The sequence below is a fragment of the Mesoplodon mirus genome (genome assembly GCF_964341445.2).
Source record: "Mesoplodon mirus genome assembly, chromosome: 12".
NCBI classification, from domain to species: domain Eukaryota; kingdom Metazoa; phylum Chordata; class Mammalia; order Artiodactyla; family Ziphiidae; genus Mesoplodon; species Mesoplodon mirus.
Window position 1 is genome coordinate 46,894,603 of NC_138988.1, and position 24,211 is coordinate 46,918,813.

A 24,211-nucleotide genomic window follows, 5' to 3' on the forward strand; every position below is an offset into this window, starting at 1 on the left:
CGGCAAAAGAACTTTTTTTCCTTTTACGTGTCATCAGTAAGTGTGTAAATGTGGGAAGAAGGCAAAGGTTCTCAAACTTTTTGGTCTTGAGTCCCTTTTATACTCTTAAATTAGGAAGTACCCCAAGGAACTTTGTTTAGAGGTTATAACTATCAATATTTACTGTATTAAAAATTAAAACTGAATAATTTAAGATATGTCAACTTATTAATTTATTTTAAAACAATAGTAATAAACCCATTGCAGGTTAAAATAAATAACATGTTTTCTAAAAATAACTGCTTTCTAAACAAATGTAGTGAAAAGAGTAACATTGTTTACAAGTTTACACCTCTCTATAATACCTGGCTTAACTAAGGCAGCTGGATTCTCATATCTGCTTCTGCATTCAGACTGTTGGTAATCACTTATCATGTGACCTCTGGAAAACTCCACTGTATACCCATCAGAGAATGAGAGTGAAAAAGGCTAATAAAGTCTTAGATTGTTATGAAAATAGTTTTGACCTCGTGAGACCTCCTGAAAGGATCTCTGGCTCACCAGAGGTCTGCAGACTGCTCTGAGAGCAGGCTGTAGGTGTCGCAGAGCAAGTAGCCTTGTCTAGTAGAACACATACTGGACTACATCCAGGTAACCTGTTCTAGGCCCAGGGCTGCAGTCCATGGGTTACAGGGTCTTGGGCAAGCTCCTTTTCTCACCTTCCTAGTTTTTGCCCATAAGAGGAGTGGGTGGGATGATCCTTAGTCTAGTATTCTAGGATTCTTTATGTCTACATTTATAGTAGTGTGGAAACCTTTATCTTTTTTGTTTCTTGTGAGCACTGAAATTTACCCACACTTGTACTGCCAGAGTGTTCCCAGATATCTGTGGGTATACTTTCAAGTAATGGTGTTTACTGTGCAATTTTGTTTAGAGGAAGAGCTTAAGTGGTGCAGTGCACATACATGATTATTATGTATATTTGTGCATATACTTGTCCACACCTGTTTTTCATACTCTCTGCCACAAATGAATTTTGTTTGTGCATTTGAATGATTCAGGAGTAAGTGACCATAACTGGATATATCCAAAGAAGGGGAGAATTAGCCATCTTATATGGATTTTTACCATGAAAATGGATTTCTACTCTGTATGGTTGGGTAATCTTGTTCTCTACAAAGCTGGCAAAGTTGTCATTGTGATTTACTAAACGAAAAAATTCTTGTCAAGAGATAAAACAAAAGGGTGCTAGATACTCAATTCATGTATTTAACAAACATACTGATTTCCTACTGCTGGGTTCTAGGGATGCAAATAGGAGTGAGAATTGGCCCCTGCTTTAATATCAGACATGGAAGCAAGCAACTAATACAGTGGGGTGAGCTGTCTCATAGAGGTCACACATGGCTTTTATGGGAATACACAGACATCTGTGTTCAGAATGTGGTTTGGCTTGGCACTAGTACCGGATCACCTCCTTTTCTAAACTGGTGTCATTTCCACTCACTCTGTGCTCTGTTAATATTCTGAACAAGTGCTGGGTTTCCCCTTCTGCCACTATCTGGGTACAAAACTAGAGATTATTTGGTTAAAGGGCAGAAACTCCTGGTTCTCCGTGTTTGTCCACTGCAGATGTATACGCACAAATAATTAAGATATATCTAAAGTGTAGCTATTCAGTTGATAATTTAGTGTAAAAGAATTTCAAATTAGTTTCCTCTTTAGTCAGTTTTGGGGGAGATTTAAAGTGTTTAGTCCTGTAGCATTGAGGGCAAGAAAGATTTTTTATCTACAAAATTGTGATTATTTGCTTTCTCTAGAGAGATTGTTGGATATGAACTCAGACTACCTGGCACCTCACGCTGAGGAGTTCCTGCCATCTTTTTCTACTAAACGTTATGATGACTTAAGATTTCAGTTATGTGTTTAATACATGTTAATCCTTCCCTAAATTCATGATGATGTTTTAGGAAAAAAATGTTTCTTTTGAGTCTGAGTTCGATGTTCAATGCTTAATCCTCCTGTTCTACACATACAAGGTAGTATTCTATTGTCTGTAAAGCTAGAGACTTTAAAATAATGGATTCAGCAGCCACTAAGTTCCACTCCAGTACCCTCAACTGATAGATATGGAAAGAAGTCCAAAGAGCTGACATGACTTGCCAGAAAACCTAGGCCACAGTTGCTTGAGACTTGTCTGAGATAAATCTTACCACCAAGATGTAAAATATGGTAATTAAGAAATACTTGCTTTGGGACTTCCCTGGTGGTGCAGTGGTTAAGAATCTGCCTGCCAGTGCAGGGGACATGGGTTTGAGTCCTGGTCCGGGAAGCTCCCACGTGCTGTGGAGCAACTAAGTGTGTGCACCACAACTACTGAGCCTGCACCCTAGAGCCCATGAGCCACAACTACTGAGCCTGCATGCCACAACTACTGAAGCCCGCTCACCTAGAGCCCGTGCTCTTCAGCAAGAGAAGCCACTGCAATGAGAAGCCTGTGCACCACAATGAAGAGTAGCCCCCCGCTCGCTGCAACTAGAGAAAGCCCACGCTCAGCAACGAAGACCCAACACAGCCAAAAATAAATAAGTAAACAAACAAACAAACAAATAAATAAAATTAAAGAAAAAATAATTGCTTCAATAAAATGTGCACTCTTTTTTTTTAGGACTGATATAATAAAGGCTAAACTCAAATGAATACCAGATGGTTTCTAGATTATTAATTTCTGATTGCTCTGAGAATACTCACCTTCTCAGAAGTAGTGACACTAAGCAGAATTTCTCTTTTATGTTTCCATTAGGTGTCCCCTGCACATACAAAAAAGGACCTGTTCGTATATCTAATGGAAATAAAGTATGGACACTGAAGCTTTCTCATAATATTGCAGATAAGACTCCACTTGTCCTCCTCCATGGTTTTGGAGGAGGTCTTGGACTCTGGGCACTGAATTTTGGAGATCTTTGCACCAATAGACCTGTCTATGCTTTTGACCTGCTGGGCTTTGGACGAAGTAGCAGACCCAGATTTGACAATGATGCAGAAGAAGTAGAGAATCAGTTTGTGGAATCCATTGAAGACTGGAGATGTGCATTAGGATTGGACAAAATGATTTTGCTTGGACACAACTTGGGTGGGTTCCTGGCTGCTGCTTACTCACTGAAGTACCCATCAAGGTAAGTGATGGTGACAAAAGAGAGGCACCCAAGCCCTGGTTTCCAGTTCCCCTCTCTGGTAGTTGTTGGTGTCTGAACCTTATAAGAGACATTGTCTTAAAGGACCCTGTAGACTGAATAGCCACAACTGCTGGCCAATTTAGTAGCAGAAATAATGTTGTCAGGTTTTCCTATTACATATGCTACACATTGGTAGGAGGCTTGTGAAAGGACTTTCTATTTGTTAGACTTAGAATGTACACAATTTAAGCCACGAGTAAAAACTGTTGTGTTGTTCCTGTTTACAGTTACTATTATCATTAGACCTATGGATCCAGCAGGCTTTTCCTAACCTTTTCCAGGTTTTAGTAAGCTGCAGTGGGAAACCAGAGGTTAGAAATTAGAAGACGTAGGTGCTAGTGCTTTCTTTATGGCTTAGAGCAAATCACTTAATCTCTAAATTTTAGTTTCCTCATCTCTAAGCTACAGAAAATACACCTGCATAGAATATCTTTTAGCTTTTTTTAAATTATTATACTGTGCCCTAACCTTTATTGCTATAGAATTTTTTTCTGAGTCATTGAATTAATTGCTGTTTACTTCAGAATCTTTGTAACATCTCTTCCTTTCTTTACCTTATTTTCTTATGCTATTTCCTATTATTTATGTTGCTAATCTGGGGGGAGGTCACAAAATCATATTTTGTATGATTAGTCAGTATAGACCAGATGATACCACAGTGTAGCACACAGTATAGGAAGGCGGCAGTTAACCTCTAGGGTTCTCCTTCCCCCTAGCTTTTTTCCTATGTTGCTTTTCGGGATGGCTTTCCTTGGAGCACTTCTCTTTTACCGGAGAAGAAAGAGATCAATGAATAAGAATGTCTCTGTTCTTATAGAGACATCATCTCCTTTGCTGCAGACGTCCTCACTGCTCCGTAATGGTCCCCATTTGTGTTAATTTCTTACCTTACAGAAACATTTTCTGCTTGATCCTGACTAAGCAAATTCATCTAGATTTCCATAGAAGATCAGATGTTACGGTGAATAGCACAGTTCAGCAGACTCACAGATCCAAACGTAGTTAAACACAATTGGTTGCTACCAGTATAAGTGTTCATAATTATAGCAAGCCTCATAGTGAGAGATTTAGCATTAGCTGTTTCTTCAAGTTGCACTCCTACTTAGCAGACGGGTGGTTGTCAGGGTCTCCATCTGTGTGATCTGAGAGGTTTTACCTGAGCCAGAAAAGCTGCTTGGTGGCATACACATATTTTCTCTGGTGCAGCGGAGTGGTCTGTTTTGTACTGTAAGTAACTACCTACTCTAAATGTCACTTATCCAACTTTAAGTTGATCCAGCTGCCTTTTTAAAAAGCTTTTTTTAGAGCTGTTTTGAGAGGGAGGTACAGAGATTTCCCATGTAATCCTTGTTCCTACACATGCATAGCCTCCCCTACAGGGACCATTTCTATTATGCTGTCATGAGATTAAATCTTTGAGTTTCAGGAAGATTTTGGTGGGGTGGGGTGAGAGGAGGGGAAAAAATGGTCTAATAGAGACCAAATGAGGTTCAGTTAATTTCCTTCACTCACTGTGCATCTTTTCTTATCTCTCTTTCTCTCTTTTTTCTCAAGTGGACTTTGAGAATATGACTTTTTTCTTTGCCTCCTCGGGTATGACAGATATAATCTGTACTTTTTTTTTCTCCTAAGTAAAACCACAGCTCTTTAATTTCTGTTGTTTCTATGCATGGAGGAAAAAACCACAAAGACAACACTTGTTATACTTGTTGGGACCTATGTCCCAATCCATACCTATTTCTGCCCTTAGTCTTTTATGGGCAGCCCCATTCTTTCATTCTTTGTTTATTTTTATAGGACAGTTTGAGGAGAAGCATGAAAATGCCTAGTTTAATGTACGTGTTCAGGAAGGATTCTAGTAATAGAAAATAAATAAAAACTAATTTTTTCCAATTTTTGGTACATTAGGTCAACCTGTGTGCTTCATCTCTATGAGCAGCAGAGTGCCTCTGTCCATAAAAGTTGTTCTGTAGCCTAAGATATTGATTAAAAACTGAGTAATCTGCTCACCATCTTCAAACTCAAGACCTATTGTAATGACTAACCTGGAGAAGAATGCTTCATTATGTTTCTAAACTGATGAGCTCTTCGCATGTTCCTGCTTTGCTGGTTCTTTGTTTTTCCTGTAGTTTGCATTAGCCTCTGATTCTTTCTTTTTTTTTTCTCTTTCTTTTTTTTTAGGGGGCGGGGGACTGCACTGGGTCTTCGTTGCTATGCGCAGGCTTTCTCTAGTTGTGGAGAGTGGGGGCTACTCTTCATTGTGGTGCGTGGGCTTCTCATTGCAGTGGCTTCTCTTGTTGTGGAGCACGGGCTCTAGGCACGTGGGCTTCAGTAGTTGTGGCATTAGGACTCAGTAGTTGGGGCTCGCGGGCTCTAGAGCGCAGACTCAGTGGTTGTGGTACACAGGCTCAGTTGTTCTGTGGCATGTGGAATCTTCCCGGACCAGGGCTTGAACCTGTCTTCCCTGCATTGGCAGGTGGATTCTTAACCACTGCGCCACCAGGGAGGTCCCTAGCCTCTGATTCTTGATAAAGATGTCTGATAGGATGACTCACATGCTGTCTGGCTAGACCCGTTCCTTAAGCCTAGATGTGAACTAACAATCCCATCAGGCTATCCTCTATGGGATATTAGAGGGTCGAGTCTGGATTCGTATATGAGTTTGGATATATATTAAAACTAAATAATGCCTGGCAAATGAGGAGATAATCTTCTTACTAGAGAAGCAGGTGAGAAGGTAGCCTGGAACTTGATCTGGTTCAGGATTATAAGGAGTGTGAGCCAAAGCCTGTGATAAAGCTTTTCTGAAGAATAAAAAAAGTTAAATTACTCATTCCTTACATGGTCCCAGCCACTGTCTTCCCATGCTTCTGGAATGAATTATTCTCTAGTAATCTTCCTGTATTTGCTACTATAACTAGCTAGCATTTACTGGGTATTTGTTATTTGATAGCCGCCAGCCTAAGTGCTTTGCATGGTCTCTCATTTAAAATCCTTACAACCAAAAATAAGCGACAGTTATTTTCTGAGGTTTTTTACGAGTGGAGGCAGATGATATATAACTACAGTTTAGACGTTGTTGCAGAGCTTTTAAAAAATTGTTTTCCAACTTTTTTGACTACAACCCTCAGTAAGGATTATATGTGTGTGTCTGAAACAAAAGTTTTGTTATATGGTACATTTTTCTATTCCAAATTATACAATTTTATTAAAAAGCAGACTGGCTCTGACTCTGTAAGTGGATTTTACTACCCACTAATGAGTAATGACCTGCAAGATTAATATGAGAAATAACAGTGACGTTCTAATGTCATCCAGGGGACCAGAAAAATTCAGACTGGACTAACTCCTATGCTTACTCTGATTATACTTTATAAAGTTTGTACATCATTATAGACAAGGATCAAAAGGAAACTGGAAAAGCACAATATTCCAAATGTTTACTGAGCATCTACCATGTGTTAGGCTGAAGGCATAGGATCAAACAACTAACTGTTGGGGCAATTTACTCCATTTCAAAAAAAAAAAAAAAAAAAGGTTATCTGCTCCTGTATATATACTCTATGTAACTTGTTAAAATCTCATAGATCCATACTAAACAAGGCAAGCCAAAACTAAGGCAAAAACAATACCATCAGTTAACCAGAGATAGGTGAGACTTTCCTCCCTCAAGTTTCCTTTGTCCTGCCCCTTCTTGGGTTAGCAGGTCAGTAAGAGCCCAGCGCAGTCTGGGCAAAATCCCATAACAAATTTGTAACAAAACTTAACCATCTTTTCCTGTAGAGTATGTTTTAATAAGGAGTTCGTTTTTCTCTTTAGGTAAGTCAGTAGTGAATAATACCAGCTATTTCCCCGAAATGAATCTTTGCTGCTTTCAACTAGGTGGCTGTTTCATTAATTCCACTCATACCTCTGGCATGTGTCCCCCTCCCCGACCCTCAAATCTCACTGTGGGCTGTCATAGGAATTTAGGAGGCAGTCAGAATATGAGAGATAACTTTAAAAAAAAAATTCATTTTCACCTCCGTTTCCATACACTATTAGAAAATAGTCTTATAAAACTTTTAAGCAGTGATGTCACTCTAAGTATATGGAAATCTCACATTTGACATATCTTCACACAGATTCATAGTTACATTCTACAAATCTTCTGGATGCTATGAAATTTAGAGTATACTGTTAGGACTGGCCTAGAGTTGATAAGAGTTAAGCTCTACCTTTACTAATATGTTTATCTTATGTTGCTTGGCCTATTCTTAGGAAAGAGAGCCTTCTGCCTGATGGCTTGTCGGCATCTGTTAGTACTGGGGTTGGGAAATAAGGATCATAGCCCTAGTTCTGCATTGACTAGCTTTAGGTTCTGGAGTGAGTCACATAGTACATCTCAGCTTTCTTCTCATCTGATGAAATGAAAGATTGGGCTGAGTATTCTCCAAGGGTCCTTAGAGCTCTGTGCTCTGGGTCTGTGCTCTGAAGCTTTCTGTTTGAGAAAATGCAGTCAGAGCAAAGGATTCATTACTAACTCATCCTTATCTATACTGACAAAAATAAGAAAACTTCTTATATTGGGAAAATAAAAGCTGTCTGTTCCCATGTTCTGGTTTTTTTACCTTTCTATTTCAATTATGACTTAAGAAAGGGACTTCAGAATCAGTGTCGGTTCACCCTTGGGAGATTTTTGCTGCCAGTTGTTGACTGTTTTGGCTACAGTTGAATATCATTTTGTGTCAGGACCTTTATGTTTTGTTGAAGATCTTTATGATGTGTTAGTTTGTCAAACGTTCATTCAAAGTCCTTTTGAATCCACCTAAAGTGCTAATGCCTTATAAATTTTTAGAATGATTTGGTTCATAGGAGATAACTATTGTTGGTGTCCGAAGCTATTTTATGAGTGTAATATTAATCTCCAATCATTTCTGCAGTGTCAACCATGAGATACATGGAAACATTGGATTTTTCTGAATGGTCAGTGATCTATATCATCTGCCAGAGTGTAGCTTAAACAACAACAAATGCTGTCTTTTCTTGTTTCTCAAGAATAACCACAGTTATCATATACCCTTTCACACATCCGTTACTATCCACATTTAGATAGATTAAAAATGAAGCCCTCTTTCTACCATAACAACTCTCAAATCCTACCAAATCTCATCAATTTATGCATAATAAGAGCATGATGTAACCTGTTCAGTCATTAGTTTTTTCTTTAATGCAAGGTTTTTGAAGGAAGTTCATTCTATTTTTACTTTATAAATCGTGTAAGTTCTTTATAGTCCTAGGGTGAATTTGCCAAATGATCTGAAGTCTTTTCTTTCCCTATCAGGGTTAGTCATCTCATTTTAGTGGAGCCTTGGGGTTTTCCTGAGCGACCAGACCTTGCTGATGAAGAGAGACCAATTCCAATTTGGATCAGAGTCTTGGGAGCGGCATTGACTCCCTTTAACCCTTTAGCCAGCCTCAGGATTGCAGGACCTTTTGGTGAGTGCTTGCTTGTATCTGTATCCTAGGAAAGCAAAATGTTTAGACATAGCAATAGAGGAGTATTTGCGGATCACCATTGTTAGTTAAAATCTTAAAAACAAACAAAAAAACTGAACCTTACTTTTTCTCCTCCTCCTCTAAAAAGTACCAGTCCGTGCACAAAGGTGAATGAAACCAGGCTCCTCTCCTTAAAAAGGAGTCTTTAGAGCTTCCCTGGTGGCGCAGTGGTTAAGCATATGCCAGCCAATGCAGGGCACACAGGTTCAAGCCCTGGTCCGGAAAGATCCCACATGCCACAGCAACTGAGCTCGTGCTCCACAACTACCGAGCCTGTGCTCCAGAGCCCATGAGCCACAACTACTGAACCTGCGTGCCTAGAGCCCGTGCTCCGCAACAAGAGAAGCCACCGCAATGAGAAGCCCGCACACCGCAATGAAGAGTGGCCCCCACTCACCGCAACTAGAGAAAAGCCCATGCGCAGCAATGAAGACCCAACGCAGCCAAAAATAAAATAAATAAATTTATTATTTTTTTTAAAAAGGGTCTTTATATTGTAAACATTACAGATAATTAGCAAGCAGAGGAGGTGGGAAATGCTAAGGATGAGGTTAGGTGACCTTGAACATTCTGAAAAAAGCCAAGCAAGCAGTGTCTTGGGGAAGTTTACCTGCTAGCCCCAGGCATGGGAGTTTATCTGCTAGCCCCAGTGACCTGTTGAGGAGCCTTTGGCCAGTTAGTGATGTCCAGCTGGCAGGTCACAAAGCCTGACCTGACCGACAACCGTGGGATGACAGGTACCATCACTCAGATTCCTTTCTTGCCCTGTAATGTCAGAGTGTTAAGACAATAAAGTCATCCTTTCCCACAAAGATTTGGGGGACTCCTGATTTGTGTTTCTGGTCATGTTTTGAGTTCAGTCTCTGATTTAAGTTATTTGACCCTCAGCTCTTCTGTCTCAGCCTCACAGCCAAGGGAATTTCCTTCCCTCGTTGTCACAGATGGTGATGGTCTGCACCTCTGCCTTTCCCTCTTACAGCTTATGTCAGTTAAGAGGGCTTTTGGCTGAAAGTGACTGGAGACCTCAGCGGTTTAAACCAGAAGGCCTTTTATTATTTCCTTAACAAGCAGTCTGGAAGCAGGTGGTTTTAGCATTTGTTCCCAAAGCTAGCTCCTTGATGTTAGGGTTTGGGTCTGTGTGTGTGATTCTCTTGACCTCTTACCTCACAGTTGTTCAGTGGTTGCTAGGACAGGAAGCATCATCTCACAAGCTCTCCGAACAAGAAGAAAGGAGAGCATGATGCTCTTTGTCAGGGAAGGAGGTCTTCCCTGGGGGCCCCCGCACACTTCTCCTTATGTCTCTGCCCACCCCTAGTTCTTCCATCAGCAAAGAAGAAGAAATTTCTATGACTGATCAATCATCATTTGTTTCCAGGGGCTGGAGTGAGGGGCCTGCTTTCCTGGGCACGTTGCTGCCTAAATGATACACAAAAGTCGGGTTCTCTTAGCAAGAAAAGAATAGAGGTGTGGTGGGTGGGTGAGGGTGTGGCAATACCTGCTGCATAGGTGACTGTAGATTCTGCTGCCCCCTGTCCAGGCCTGCCCCCACCCTTGCCTGAGTACCATCCCTTTGGGAGAGCAGCGGGACTGCAGCAATGAGAAGAGGGCACAGGGACTGAATTGGTGACCACGCTATATGCCCTCAGTACTCGTGTAGGTAGCCTCTTTTCACCGCCCCCCCCCCAGTAGAGCCACACCTTCTTAGGTGCCTGGTCCTCCTTTGATGAGCTGCTTAAGAGCTTTATAGTCCTGACATGTAAGTGGATTTTGCTTGATCACAGTTACACAGGTAGCAATTACGGGAAAAATAAAGCATAAAAAGAAGTTAGGAGATAAAGATGGGGGAAGGAGGATGCCTAGGAGGGGCCCTTTAAAGCCATGTCCTCTGCCTCCCATTGTTGTTTGCACGTGGTGGTGAGGGTGATGCAGAATGTCCACTGCATCATGAGAATTCTTGGTGGAGCTGTGTAATTCCTTCAGAGATGGGAAGGCAGGGCCAGTGAAGAAGTAAGATCTCGCTAGAGTATTGGGCAGTGATAGCAGAGAGGGAAACCGGCCAGTCCCTGGGTCCCCGAAGGGAAAACAGTAACCAGACAAAAGTTCCTGCTCTTCATCCTCTTTCCTTTGGGGGCCTTGCCCCTGCCTCTCACCTCAGGGGTGGGACCGTGGGAGCCACTGTGGACGGCCTTAGCGGGGAGTTCTGCTAGTGTCCCAAGCAGAAACTCTGAATTAATTTTCCCAAGAAATATTTATATACCAATTCACTTCATATAGATGCTAATGTGTTGTAATTGTGGAAGAAATACAAATTATTAAGTTAATTTTATGTATAAGCTGTCCTATTCACCTCCCTTGTTTAATAGAATTTATTTTCCTACAAAAACAAGTCTTAGGCAACTGTTTTTGAGCTCCTAAAGCATATTAGTAAGTCAACATATGACAGACTTCTATTCTTTTTTTTTTTTTTTTTTTTTTCTGTACGCGGGCCTCTCACTGTTGTGGCCTCTCCCGTTGCGGAGCACAGGCTCCGGACGCACAGGCTCAGCGGCCATGGCTCACGGGCCCAGCCGCTCCGCGGCATATGGGATCCTCCCAGACCGGGGCACGAACCCGTATCCCCTGCATCGGCAGGCGGACTCTCAACCACTGCGCCACCAGGGAGGCCCCAGACTTCTATTCTTATTTTAATCTTTCCTTAGGGAACTTGAGAGCAGTTTCTAGAATCTGTGCTTTTTTCCACTTAAAATACATATTTGAATACATGTGTAATGTAGCATGTAGTGCTCATTATAGAAGCAAACACTAAAGTCTTCTATATTTGTATATAAATTAAATTATAATTTAAAACATACATATAATTTAAAATGTTTGTTTTCTATTAAATAGGTTTAAGTCTAGTACAGCGTTTAAGGCCTGATTTCAAACGGAAGTATTCTTCAATGTTTGCAGATGATACTGTGACAGAATACATTTACCACTGTAATGTCCAGACTCCAAGGTAAGATTTATCTAAATTTACTGTGTTTGTGTTTTAGGCTTTTATTTTTTGAAAATATATGAATAGTCCAGGAGGTTTTTATCAGTATGTAAATAACTAAATTTAAAAGGACAAGTAGTTAAATGACTAACGCTTCCTAATTTACTCATCTATTCAAGGAGCACCTACTATGTAAAACTTTGTACTGGATTCTGATGAGAGATTAAAAAGCCAGACATACTTTCTTCCCCTAAGGTGCCTGTGGATAGTTGAGGGAAGTCTTGGTCTTGGGCATCTCATTAAGGTGGTCAGAGTTGAGAGAGAAAGAAGCATTTCAAACAAAGCAGCATTCCCAAATGAGTATGAATGTTCTACAAAAAAGGAGTTCTGGGTTAAACAAGAATGGTTTTCTGTACCATGGATCTTCTTAGAACCGTTTTTTAAGCCAAAGATTTTTGTTGTTGTTGTTTGTTTGTTTGTTTTTTATTTTCGGCTGCGTTGGGTCTTCACTGCTGCATGCGGGCTTTCTCTAGTTGCGAGCGGGGGCTACTCCTCGTTGTGGTGCGTGGGCCTCTCATTGCGGCAGCCTCTCTTGTTGTGGAGCACGGGCTCTAGGCTCGTGGGCTTCAGTAGCTGTAGCTTGTGGGCTCTAGAGCGCAGGCTCAGTAGTTGTGGCACATGGGCTTAGTTGCTCCGCGGCATGTGGGATTTTCCCGGACCAGGGCTCGAACCCGTGTCCCCTGCATTGGCAGGCGGATTCTTAACCACTGTGCCACCAGGAAAGGCCAAGCCGAAGGATTTTGAATCTCCCAGGTGCATGGGAGATACTAGGCAGCATTTTCAAGTTCATTTGCTGATCGCGCTCTTCTTTTACTCAGCACTTCTTCACGTCTGTATGTCAGCATGAGAAACACTGCTGCAGCGGTGAGGAGTAAGTGAGGGGTGAGGGGAAGGGGAGTCTGCGTGAATTTTGACAGTGATTATGAGAGAGAGCATAGTAGAGGGAGCAAGAGGGCCAAGCAAAGGTATTTCTTTTTCTTTTTTTTTTTAAATTACTTGTGGATGTTGTGCACGAGGCACTGGTGGGGAAAACAGAGGCTGAAAGTCTTGACGAGCTGGGAGGAGCCTGGAAGACAGAGCCTACAGTCGTTAGGGAGAGGATCAAGAATGGAGTATGAGGGCTTCCCTGGTGGCGCAGTGGTTGAGAGTCCGCCTGCCGATGCAGGGGACACAGGTTCGTGCCCCGGTCCGGGAAGATCCCACATGCCGCGGAGCGGCTGGGCCCGTGAGCCATGGCTGCCGAGCCTGCGCGTCTGGAGCCTGTGCTCTGCAACGGGAGAGGCCACAACAGTGAGAGGCCTGCATACTGCAAAAAAAAAAGAAAAAAAAAAAGAATGGAGTATGATGATGAGAGCTCGAGTTCTTGTGCTGGGTTCTGTACCAGAATTATTGGAGGAGTTTGTCAAAAATATGGTGCCTCAGCAAAGGAAACCATAAACAAGATGAAAAGGCAACCCTCAGAATGGGAGAAAATATTTGCAAACGATTCAATGGACAAAGGATTAATCTCCAAAATATACAAGAAGCTCATGCAGCTCAATATCAAAAAAACAAACAACCCAATCAAAATTGGGCAGAAGACCTAAATAGACATTTCTCCAAAGAAGATATACAGATTTCCAGCAAGCACATGAAAGGATGCTCAACATCACTAATCATTAGAGAAAAGCAAATCAAAACTACAATGAGATATCACCTCACACCAGTCAGAATGGCCGTCATCAAAAAATCTACAAACAATAAATGCTGGAGAGGGTGTGGAGAAAAAGGAACCCTCTTGCACTGTTGGTGGGAATGTAAATTGATACAGCCACTATGGAGAACAGTATGGAGGTTCCTTAAAAAACTAAAAATAGAACTACTATATGACCCAGCAGTCTCACTACTGGGCATATACCCTGAGAAAACCATAATTCAAAAAGAGACATATACCACAACGTTCACTGCAGCTCTATTTACAATAGCCAGGACATGGAAGCAACCTAAGTATCCATTAACAGATGAATGGATAAAGAAGATGTGCCACATATATACAGTGGAATATTACTCAGCCATAAAAAGAAACGAAATTGAGTCATTTGTAGTGAGGTGGATGGACCTAGAGTCTGTCATACAGAGTGAAGTAAGTCAGAAAGAGAAAAACAAATACTGTATGCTAACACATATATATGGAATCTAAAAAAAAATGGTTCTGATGAACCCAGGGGCAGGACATGAATAAAGACACAGATGTAGAGAGTGGACTTGAGGACATGGGGAAGGGGAGGGGTAAGCTGGGACGAAGTGAGAGAGTAGCATTGACTTATATACACTACCAAATATAAAATAGATAGCTAGTGGGAAGCAGCTGCATAGCACAGGGAGATCAGCTTGGTGCTTTGTGACCACCTAGAGTGGTGGGATGGGGGGGTGGGAGGGAGACACAAGAAGGAGGGGATATGCGGATGTATGTATGCATATAGCTGATTCACTTTGTTGTACAGCAGAAATTAACACAACATTGTAAAGCAATTATACTCCAATAAAAATGTAAAAAAAATAATAATTGTAATTAAGACCATTGAATATTTAAAAAAAAGAAAGAAAGTGGTACCTGAACTCTGTCTCTAAGACTCTAATTCAGCAGTTCTGGGCTGCATCTTTAACAAATGCTTCAGATGATTCTAGCCATAGACCATACTTTAAGATATAAAATTGGCACCTCATCCTTTCTAAGACTGAAACTTGGGTGAAAGGCTGAGAGGTGAGACGAAGAGACAGCCTCCTTCACTTTTTTTTTTTTTTTGTGCCTCTCTCACTTCTGTCAGCGAATATGTACACCTACTTTATTAAAAAGATTGAGGCCATGAGAGCACTTGAGATATAGCTGTAGCCTCAGTCTTTTTTAATAAAGTAGGTTAGAAGTTCTCTGCCAAAGGTGAGGGAGGCTGGAGAGGTTTGGGGGTCCCCCAAGGGTTTGATGTTTTGTGACTCACCAGGCAGTTGGGTCTGGTGGATTAGGTCTACACACTTCATTGACTTGTTTCAACAATTTTTAGTGGCCTGTTCCAGGGACATCATCTGTTTTCCTGCATGGTCTTAGTGGTTTGTTCTTCAGTTACTCACATTTCATGATTACGTGTGCCTGTGTAATCCTAGTTTGTTGCCTTTCTTGTGGTGGAACTTGAATTCATAAACGGCCGTTCAGAAGCACACCTAGTACAAGGAAAGAAGAGAAATGACGGCAGAATGGATCTGTCCTAGGAGTTTGCCAAATGTTCTGTATTTTATGTGATGGTCAGTCAGCTGTGGCCATGAGAGAAGACATAGGAGAGGCTCAAGAAAACAAAGTTTAGTATACTCACAGGTCCTAGAGAGGGGGTCACTGAATGCTGTGAAGGGTCACGGGGAACGCACCAGATTTTGGTCAGGTGGCAGAAGACAGGAGTGAGGGGAAGTCCAGGCAGGAGCCTTTACTGGGTTCTGCAGGAGAGGCAAGGCAGCGCAGGGTAGGCAGTTTAGGATTTGCTAGTGGAATAATTTCGGTGGGCACTAAGATATAGGGGCGGTTTCTAGTTGTCTGGCACGTGGCCCTGGGATGATTAAGGCAGAGGAACATTGCCTCCGGGGATGTGCAAGCCAGACAGAAGAGGTGCAGCTCTGGATTGGTTAGTTTGCATATTAAGGCAGTCCCAGTTGAGTCCTTTGCTGTCTCTACGAATTGGCTAGCTCCAGGAGGCTGTCTCTCCCCAGCCGGAAAGGTTTTTTGTTGTTGTTGTTTTTGTTTTGTTTTGTTTTGTTTTGCGGTACGTGGGCCTCTCACTGCAGTGGCCTCTCCCATTGCGGAGCACAGGCTCTGGACGCGCAGGCTCAGTGGCCATGGCTCACAGGCCTAGCCACTCGGCGGCATGTGGGATCTTCCCGGACTGGGGCACGAACCTGTGTCCCCTGACTCGGCAGGCGGACTCTCAACCACTGCGCCACCAGGGAAGCTCCCGGAAAGGTTTTTAAAGATGGCAAACATCAGAACAGGCAGAAAATTTTAAATATAAACAATACACAAAGAATATTTAAGCTGAATTTGTTCTTATCTTGGTGTTGGTTTTGCCATTGTAGGTAAAATGCTGGTGCGATGAACATGTGGAAAAGCTGCCTTGTAAATAAGTTAGAGTGAAAAAACATATTTCAGCTATCCCCACAGGAAATTTGATGATTTTATGATAGGGACTTAGGGTTGCATGTTTTGATTTGGAAGATGATCATTTTTTTTAGAGTTTAAAGCATCCTTGTTTATCTAATAAAAGCATATATCTTCTTTGGGGTTTGTTCCTTACATTTCCTAGTAAATTATTTTCTATGTAAGCTGCGGTTTTTCTTAAAAGGGGGAGAAGCTAAATATGAGTGTGTTTTGATAGAGGTGGGAGTGTGATACATACTTATCCCCCAGAATCATACATATGATTTTCTCCCTTTAAGTGGTGAGACTGCGTTCAGAAATATGACTGTCCCATATGGATGGGCAAAAAGACCAATGCTGCAGCGAATTGGTAAAATGCACCCTGACATTCCAGTTTCTGTGATCTATGGCGCCCGATCCTGCATAGATGGCAATTCTGGCACCAGCATCCAGTCATTACGACCACATTCATATGTGAAGACGATAGTAAGTGTGTGGTTTATTTTTGGTTTATAGTTGTAGGCGAAGTCTGTTCTATTATCTTTGCTTTCAGTGAGATTTCAGGTCATCCCTGTGCTTTCACATCTAAGCTATACCTGCAGCCTTGGTCAGAGACCTGCTGTCACTTGTGACGGGGGCAGGGTTTGACCCATACAAATCTTCATGTCCAGACAGCGAATCCCCACTCTTAGGCCCTTGTCTGTCCTAGAGCCACAGCATCTCCACAGTGGGAGAGACTGAATGAGGGACAGACAGGTCCAACAGCACTGCGACCACCTCCCAAGGCAGCACATTCTTACTTTGTTCAGTGTTTCTGTTGGCCCTATTGTTAGAGGTCAATTTAGAATGTTATTTTTGCATATGAAAATTTTAGTAAGGTTCACTGGATTTTCTCTTTATTCTTAGATCCTTTATTTAATGAAGTATATAATAGTTACTACAGATCAGTATTGCTTTTTCTTTTATGTTTTATATATAGCTGTTCTCACTTTCATGGCTAAGTGTCTTTGTGTGTGTCATTGTGTTTTATTAAATGCTTTTACTCACTGACCATCTGACTGCTTTCCCTTTCCTAGGCCATTCTCGGAGCAGGGCATTATGTGTATGCAGATCAACCAGAAGACTTTAACCAGAAAGTGAAGGAGATCTGTGACACTGTGGACTGAGCACACTGCAGATGACGTGGGAAATGCACATGGCTAATACAGTTCCTCAGCAATAATTTACAGTCTGTGATGCAGAGTAAGGAATCTCACATGAGAACCAGGCAGTCTTCTTGACTCTACTTTCCCCATGTTTTCTTTATGAAGCTGCTAGCACATTTAAACCAGGTAGTGCCTTCTAGAAGAATGATTTTCCTTTCTCCAAAATCAAAATACACAAGAGTCTCCAAATCTAGTAGCTTTAATAAAAGGTTATTTGTCCCTCCGCTGTACTGAAATATTGTAATTTTTCAACTGAAATTTTTATTTCTATCTAACTTTGCTATATCAAGTATTTTTTATATTGCAGTCTGTATTGCCAATTTTAAAAAGTGATTCCTGGGTTTATTATTTTATATGATGTAAAGGTGCACCTTATTTTCCTTGCTTATATATACCATGTCTAATAACTGATAGAGTTAAACAAAACTCGGTGTGTTTTTATTTAAAAATTTGTCACTTTCTTAGAATGCTTCACTTTGTTTTTGAAATGGAGTGTTGAGACAGGGTTTTGGTTAAAAAGATGGGAGTTGATTTCTAGCATTGATTTTTCTTTTTTTCCTCTGTTCTCTATTTAAGCCTGCAAAGCCATGTTCACCGTTTTAAATGTGATCCATCCTTAAGTATTTCAAGTACTGAAAAGCCTTAACTGAAAGTCTATCCTATTTTCCCCCATTAATACTCTTATTCTTTTCTTTGAGCCAGCATGCAGCAGAAGGAACAGATTTCCTCACTGAGGAGTCATTAAGACTGTTACCTTCCAGTAAGCCAAATCATATATTTTCATCTAACTCGTGTAGATGGGTGCTAAAACTGGATTACATTTTTACCACTAAAATATAAAAATCGGTGGTGCTGTTGTATCTCATGGCACCAGAAGTCAGCTAGTACTTGGGGGTTTTTTGTTTTGTTTTTTTAAGAGTTTTGTGTTGATTAAATAACTTACATACTTGAAGTTATATTACAAAAATTCTGCAAGGTTGATTGAACTATTTGACAGTAACTACCATCAAGTGTAGCACTTTCTTGCTGTTTTTAATACAAGGAAAGCTTCTCTGAAACTGTGAAAAAACTCCATGTGGTAACTGGCTACTACTGAGAAGACCCTCTGCAAAAGAAAGTTGAATAGGATGGTCACCAGCAAGTCATCTTTGCCTTATGTTTTGCTTAATGTTGCTTGTCTAGGAGAAAGGTGGTTATGTAAATAAAAACAGTGAACTAGAGCAAATAATTACTTCATAGTTTTGCTTGTTGCATTTAAAAAATGATTAATTAGGAAATATTTAGTTGTTAGGAAAGGTAAGGTTGTATCACTGTTGATTAACTGTGAGGAAGACGAATGTTCTGTTTTCAACAATATCTCCCCTGGCCAAAAAATAGGCACATTTCACTGAAGCACGACAAGTAGCTTCCCAGTGAGCAATTTGTCTCAGCTGTGGGATGGACTAGGTTAGTGCAGAAGGTAACAGGAGAGCCAAGTCAGATTTCTCTACCTTGAGAATAAAAGTAGTCTTTACTTTCTTAGTTTGTGTCTTGGATGGCCAGATTCAAACCTATAAGTGGTGCAGATAATTTGGGTCATTTTTGGTGTTTTTATTTGACACACTCTCCAGTCTCTCTTAATTTTCCTTTGCTGGGTGAATGACAGTTTTCAGTCGTACAGGAGGGTTTCTGCACAGGAAACGTGGTCTCAGACCTTAGAGGGAAGTTACTAGGTTCACTTAGTAGACGGGGCTTCTAGCCATAGATGTGCGAAGTGATTCAGGGAAAAGATGTACACAGGTGTCAAGTGGAACTTATTTTCCTAACAACTAATTTTGGTTTCTTTGAAAAATATTGCCATAATTCTTTTTAAAAGGTGAATTTTACCTTGGGCTATTGTATATATAATTTTGTGAAGATTGAGCTAACACAGAAGGTCCCAATCCTTGAATTCCTGAAAATAGAGTGGGTCCTAAATGTTTTCTTTAAAAAAAAAAAAATCTACTTCAGTATTTGATCTTTGCTAAATTATGTACAACGTACTTTATTTTACAGAAAATAAAGGAAGGAGGGTAACACTACTAGATATTATAACATACTATAAAAATTTGAGAAAAAGTCCAGGAATTTAGTATATGATAAAGGAATCATCTTACTGGTGGAGAAAAAGACTTAAAAAACAGTGTCGAGACAAATGTGGTTAAGCACCTGGAAGACAGTAAAATTGAATCCATTTCTCACACTCTACAGAAGGATAAAATCCAAGTGGATTAGAGACCCAACTGTAAAAATGAAACCTTCTAAGTAACTGGAAGAAACCGTAGGTGAATTCCTTTATGATCTGAGAGTTGGGAAAACATTCCTATGACTGAAAATCCAGAAGCAATAAAAGGAGAAGTTTATATCTAACCGAAAGAGATTTAGATAGCCAAAACAAGTGAAGTTAAAAAGTAAATAATAAACTGGCAAAAATGTTTGCAACATTTATCACAAAGGGCTAATATAGCCCTAATATGTGAAGAATTTCTAAACTTTGAAAAGAACCAGAAAGAACGGGCAAAAAGATACAGACAAGGACTTCCCTGCTGACGCAGTGGGTAGGACTCCATGCTCCCAATGCAGGGGGCCCGGGTTCGATCCCTGGTCAGGGAACTAGATCCCACATGCATGCCACAGCTGAGAGTACGCATGCCACAATTAAGGAGCCAGCAAGCCGCAACAAGGGAGCCTGCCTGCCGCAACTAAGACCCAGTACAACCAAATAAATAAATAAATAAGATATGGACAGTTCATAGAAAATAAATTGCAAATAAGTAGCTCTTAAACATATGAAGATATGCATAATAAGAGAAATGCAAATTAAAACTACTGAGATACCATTTCTTGCCTGTTGGATTGTGAAAAGTCCAAGTTACACAGTGCACTCTGTTAGTGAGACAGTGGGGAAACAAGCACTCCAGAAAGTACAGATTCCTGTGGATGGAATTTGTTAATAACTATCAAAATTAAATATGAGTTTATCCCTCAACCAACAGTCTCACTTCTAAAAATCTATCTGAGGTGTACTGGTAAAAATATGAGATGGTGTATGCACAAAGACCTTCATTACAGTGCTATTTATAGCAGCCAAAGAGTGGAAGCCACCCAAATCTCCATCTAGAGGGGATTGATGGAAGAAACCTGGCACATACACACAGTGGAATACTGCACAGCTGTTAAAAAAAAATGAGGGAACATCTCCAGGAGGGAAGAGGGAGAAGGCTGCAGAACCACACACACATGGAGACACATGTCAGTTGGTTTCTAATCTTATTTGTGAGGATTCTGCCAGTTGAATGCCTGAAAAGGGAGGTGGAATGGCCTTCGGATTGTACCAGCTTAGCTGGCATTGCTAACCAACTGTTGCAGGCTCTGAAAATAAAAACTATCTTGAACTCCTGCCCCCTACCCCCCCCCACCAAAATGCTGTCCTGGAGTCCTCTTCAGAGTAGAGGAAGTGAAAGTGAAGAGCAGGTTTGTTGTGCTACCTGATTGTGTAAGAAAGGAGGAGACAAATGAAAAAATGAGCATGCATTTACTTATGTTAAAAAAAAAAAAAAGAGGGGCTTCCCTGGTGGCGCAGTGGTTGAGAGTCCGCCTGCTGATGCAGGGGACACGGGTTCGTGCCCCGATCCAGGAGGATCCCACGTGCCGCAGAGCAGCTGGGCCCATGAGCCATGGCCGCTGAGCCTGCGCGTCCGGAGCCTGTGCTCCGCAACGGGAGAGGCCACAACAGTGAGGGGCCCGCGTACTGCAAAAAAAAAAAAAAAAAAAAGAAAGAAAGAAAAAGAAAAATGGAAGGATTAATTACATCAATAACTAATAAATCAGTTCCCTTGGGAGTGGTGGTAGGGAGCTGGCCAGAGATGGCACCTAGGTCTGTATCTTGTTTTATACTTTTTACTTTGGGACCCAGTCAGTGTTTTCTATAATTAAAAAAGCAACTCTTAAAACTAAAACTTAACTATCTATCAAATTAGTGGTGTAACCACACACAGAACGATTACTTCAAGTGACTTTAAAGCCCAGCATTTGTCTGCACTTTCCTAATGGAATATATCCTGTGAACTACAATGAAAACTTAAACTGCATTTAGTATTTTCATTTTTAGCAATGATATTGGTGTTGTCCTTTTGAAACTCTATGTATTTACATATGATAAAGCAAATATTAAGTCAAAGGAAGTAAGAGCCAAGATTTTTAGTACAAGAAAGAAGAGATACAAGACTAAAATTAAGTAAAAACCCTGTAATTGTATATTTCAATTGGAAGTACCAGCAAAATACAGTGATTTATTTTTCCTAAAAAATACATGTTGCATAGCTTTATCCACTGAAAAGTCCTAGAAGCAATCAGAAGTCAGTGGCAAGGCATACCCTAGCACCAAGACTGTCCCATTAGAAGGGGCAGGGAAGGGACAAGATGAGGCTGGACCATCTTGTGTTTGAAAGCAAGGAAGCAATCAGAGTAAGGTCATGTCAAAAGGACCCAGGAGCCAACTGGAAGGGGCTTCCATTGGCCAAAGATGGAACAATTTGAGCATCAAAAAGAATAACAATTGACATGAAATATATAAAAATCTATGAGGTCATAATGATAGTTTAAAAAAAATCTATTAGTCACCTTTGGAGATTATTAGGGCACCAACTTACTATTTTGAAAATTAACTGGAAAAATGAAGTATTTATCCTGATTTCTTTGTGTATCAGGTTAACCTGATAAGAGAACGTTTTTCACTTAAGAATCATAACTAAATGCCAGAGAATTGATAGGATTAGGAAATCACCCTATTTAGTAACAGTACGTTACTAAATAACCAATAGATCACTGAAGAAATCAGAGGAAATCAAAAAATACCTAGAGACAAATTACAACAAAAACACGATGATCCAAAACCTGTGGGATGCAGCAAAAGCAGTTCTAAAGGGAAGTTTATAGCAGTACAGTCCAACCTCAAGAAACAAGAAAAATCTCAAACAATCTAACCTTACACCTAAAGGAACTAGCGAAAGAACAAACAAATCCCAAAGTATGTAGAAAAAAAGAAATCATAAAGATCAGAGCAGAAATAAATGAAATAGAAACAAAACAATAGCAAAAATCAATAAAACTAAAAGATGGTTCTTTGAGAAGATAAACAAAATTGATAAACCTTTAGCCAAACTCATCAAGAAAAAGAGGGAGAGGACTCAAATCAATAATATTAGAAATGAAAAAGGAGAAGTTACAACAGACACTGCGGGTATACGAAGCATCGTAAGAGACTACTACAAGCAACTCTTTGCCAATAAGATGAACAGCCTGGAAGAAGTGGATGAGTTTTTAGAAAGGTATAACCTTCCAAGACTGAACCAGGAAAAAATAGAAAATATGAACAGACCAGTCGCAAGTAATGAAATTGAAACTGTGATTAAAAATCTTCTGACAAACAAAAATACGGGACCAGATGGCTTCACAGATGAATTCTGTCAAACATTTTGAGAAGAGCTAACACCCATCCTTCTCAAACTCTTCCAAAACATTGCAGAGGAAAGAACACTCCCAAACTCATTCTACGAGGCCATCATTACCGTGATACCAAAGCCAGACAAAGATGTCACAAAAAAAAGAAAACTACAGGCCAATAACACTGATGAACATAGATGCAAAAATCTTCAACAAAATACTAGCAAACAGAATCCAACAACACATTAAAAGGATCATACACCATGATCAACTGGGATTTATCCCAGGGATGCAAGGATTCTTCAATATACGCAAATCAGTCAATGTGATACACCATATTAACAAACTGAACAATAAAAACCATATGATCGGGCCTCCCTGGTGGCGCAGTGGTTGAGAGTCCGCCTGCCGATGCAGGGGATACGGGTTCGTGCCCCGGTCTGGGAGGATCCCATATGCCGCGGAGCGGCTGGGCCCGTGAGCCATGGCCGCTGGGCCTGCGCATCCGGAGCCTGTGCTCCGCAACGGGAGAGGCCACAACAGTGAGAGGCCCGCATACCGCAAAAAGAAAAAAAAAAAAAAACCATATGATCATGTCAATAGATGCAGAAAAAGCTTTTGACAAAATTCAACACCCATTTATGATAAAAACTCTCCAGAAAGTGGGCATAGAGGAACCTACCTCAACATAATAAAGGCCATATACAACAGACCACAGCAAACATCATTCTCAATGGTGAAAAACTGAAACCATTTCCTTTAAGATCAGGAACAAGACAAGGATGTCCACTCTCACCAGTATTATTCAACATCGTTTTGGAAGTCCTAGCCACAGCAATCAGAGAAGAAAAAGAAATAAAAGGAATACAAATTGGAAAAGACGTAAAACTGTCACTGTTTGCAGATGACATGATACTATACATAGAGAATCCTAAAAATGCCACCAGAAAACTACTAGAGCTAATCAATGAATTCAGTAAAGTTGCAGGATACAAAATTAATGCACAGAAATCTCTGGCATTCCTATACACTAACAACAAAAGTTCAGAAAGAGAAATTAAGGAAACAATCCCATTCACCACTGTAACAAAGAAAATAAAGTACCTAGGAATAAACCTACCTAAGGAGGTAAAAGACCTGTACTTAGAAAACTATAAGACACTGATGAAAGAAATCAAGGATGACACAAAGAGATGGAGAGATATACCATGTTCTTGGATTGAAGGAATCAACATTGTGAAAATGACTATACTACCCAAAGCAATCTACAGATTCAGTGCAGTCCCTATCAACAATGGTATTTTGTATAGAACTAGAACAAAAAATCTTAAAACTAGAAAAAAAAATCTTAAAACATCCTTAAAAAATCAAGGATGACACAAAGAGATGGAGAGATATACCATGTTCTTGGATTGAAGGACTCAACATTGTGAAAATGACTATACTACCCAAAGCAATCTACAGATTCAGTGCAGTCCCTATCAAATCAGCAATGGCATTTTGTATAAAACTAGAACAAAAAATCTTAAAACAAAAAATCTTAAAACTTAAAAAGACCCCAAATAGCCAAAGCAATCTTGAGGGAAAAAAACGGAGC

The 24,211-nt window shown here is 40.5% G+C and overlaps 1 protein-coding gene across 6 annotated transcripts in view; it reads left to right on the forward strand.

Moving 5' to 3' along the window:
• The window catches only part of ABHD5 (abhydrolase domain containing 5, lysophosphatidic acid acyltransferase), a 32,890-nt gene extending 15,516 nt beyond the window's left edge, over positions 1-17,374 (forward strand). For all 6 annotated transcript variants that reach the window (XM_082639740.1, XM_082639739.1, XM_082639736.1 and 3 more), the window contains 5 exons: positions 2,783-3,155; positions 8,539-8,693; positions 11,640-11,751; positions 16,246-16,432; positions 17,023-17,374. In XM_082639740.1, coding sequence (XP_082495866.1) covers positions 2,783-3,155; positions 8,539-8,693; positions 11,640-11,751; positions 16,246-16,432; positions 17,023-17,112 — 917 coding nt within the window. In that variant the 3' untranslated portion in view covers positions 17,113-17,374. The remainder of the gene's footprint in view (positions 1-2,782; positions 3,156-8,538; positions 8,694-11,639; positions 11,752-16,245; positions 16,433-17,022) is intronic.
• The last annotated feature ends 6,837 nt before the right edge of the window (positions 17,375-24,211 follow it).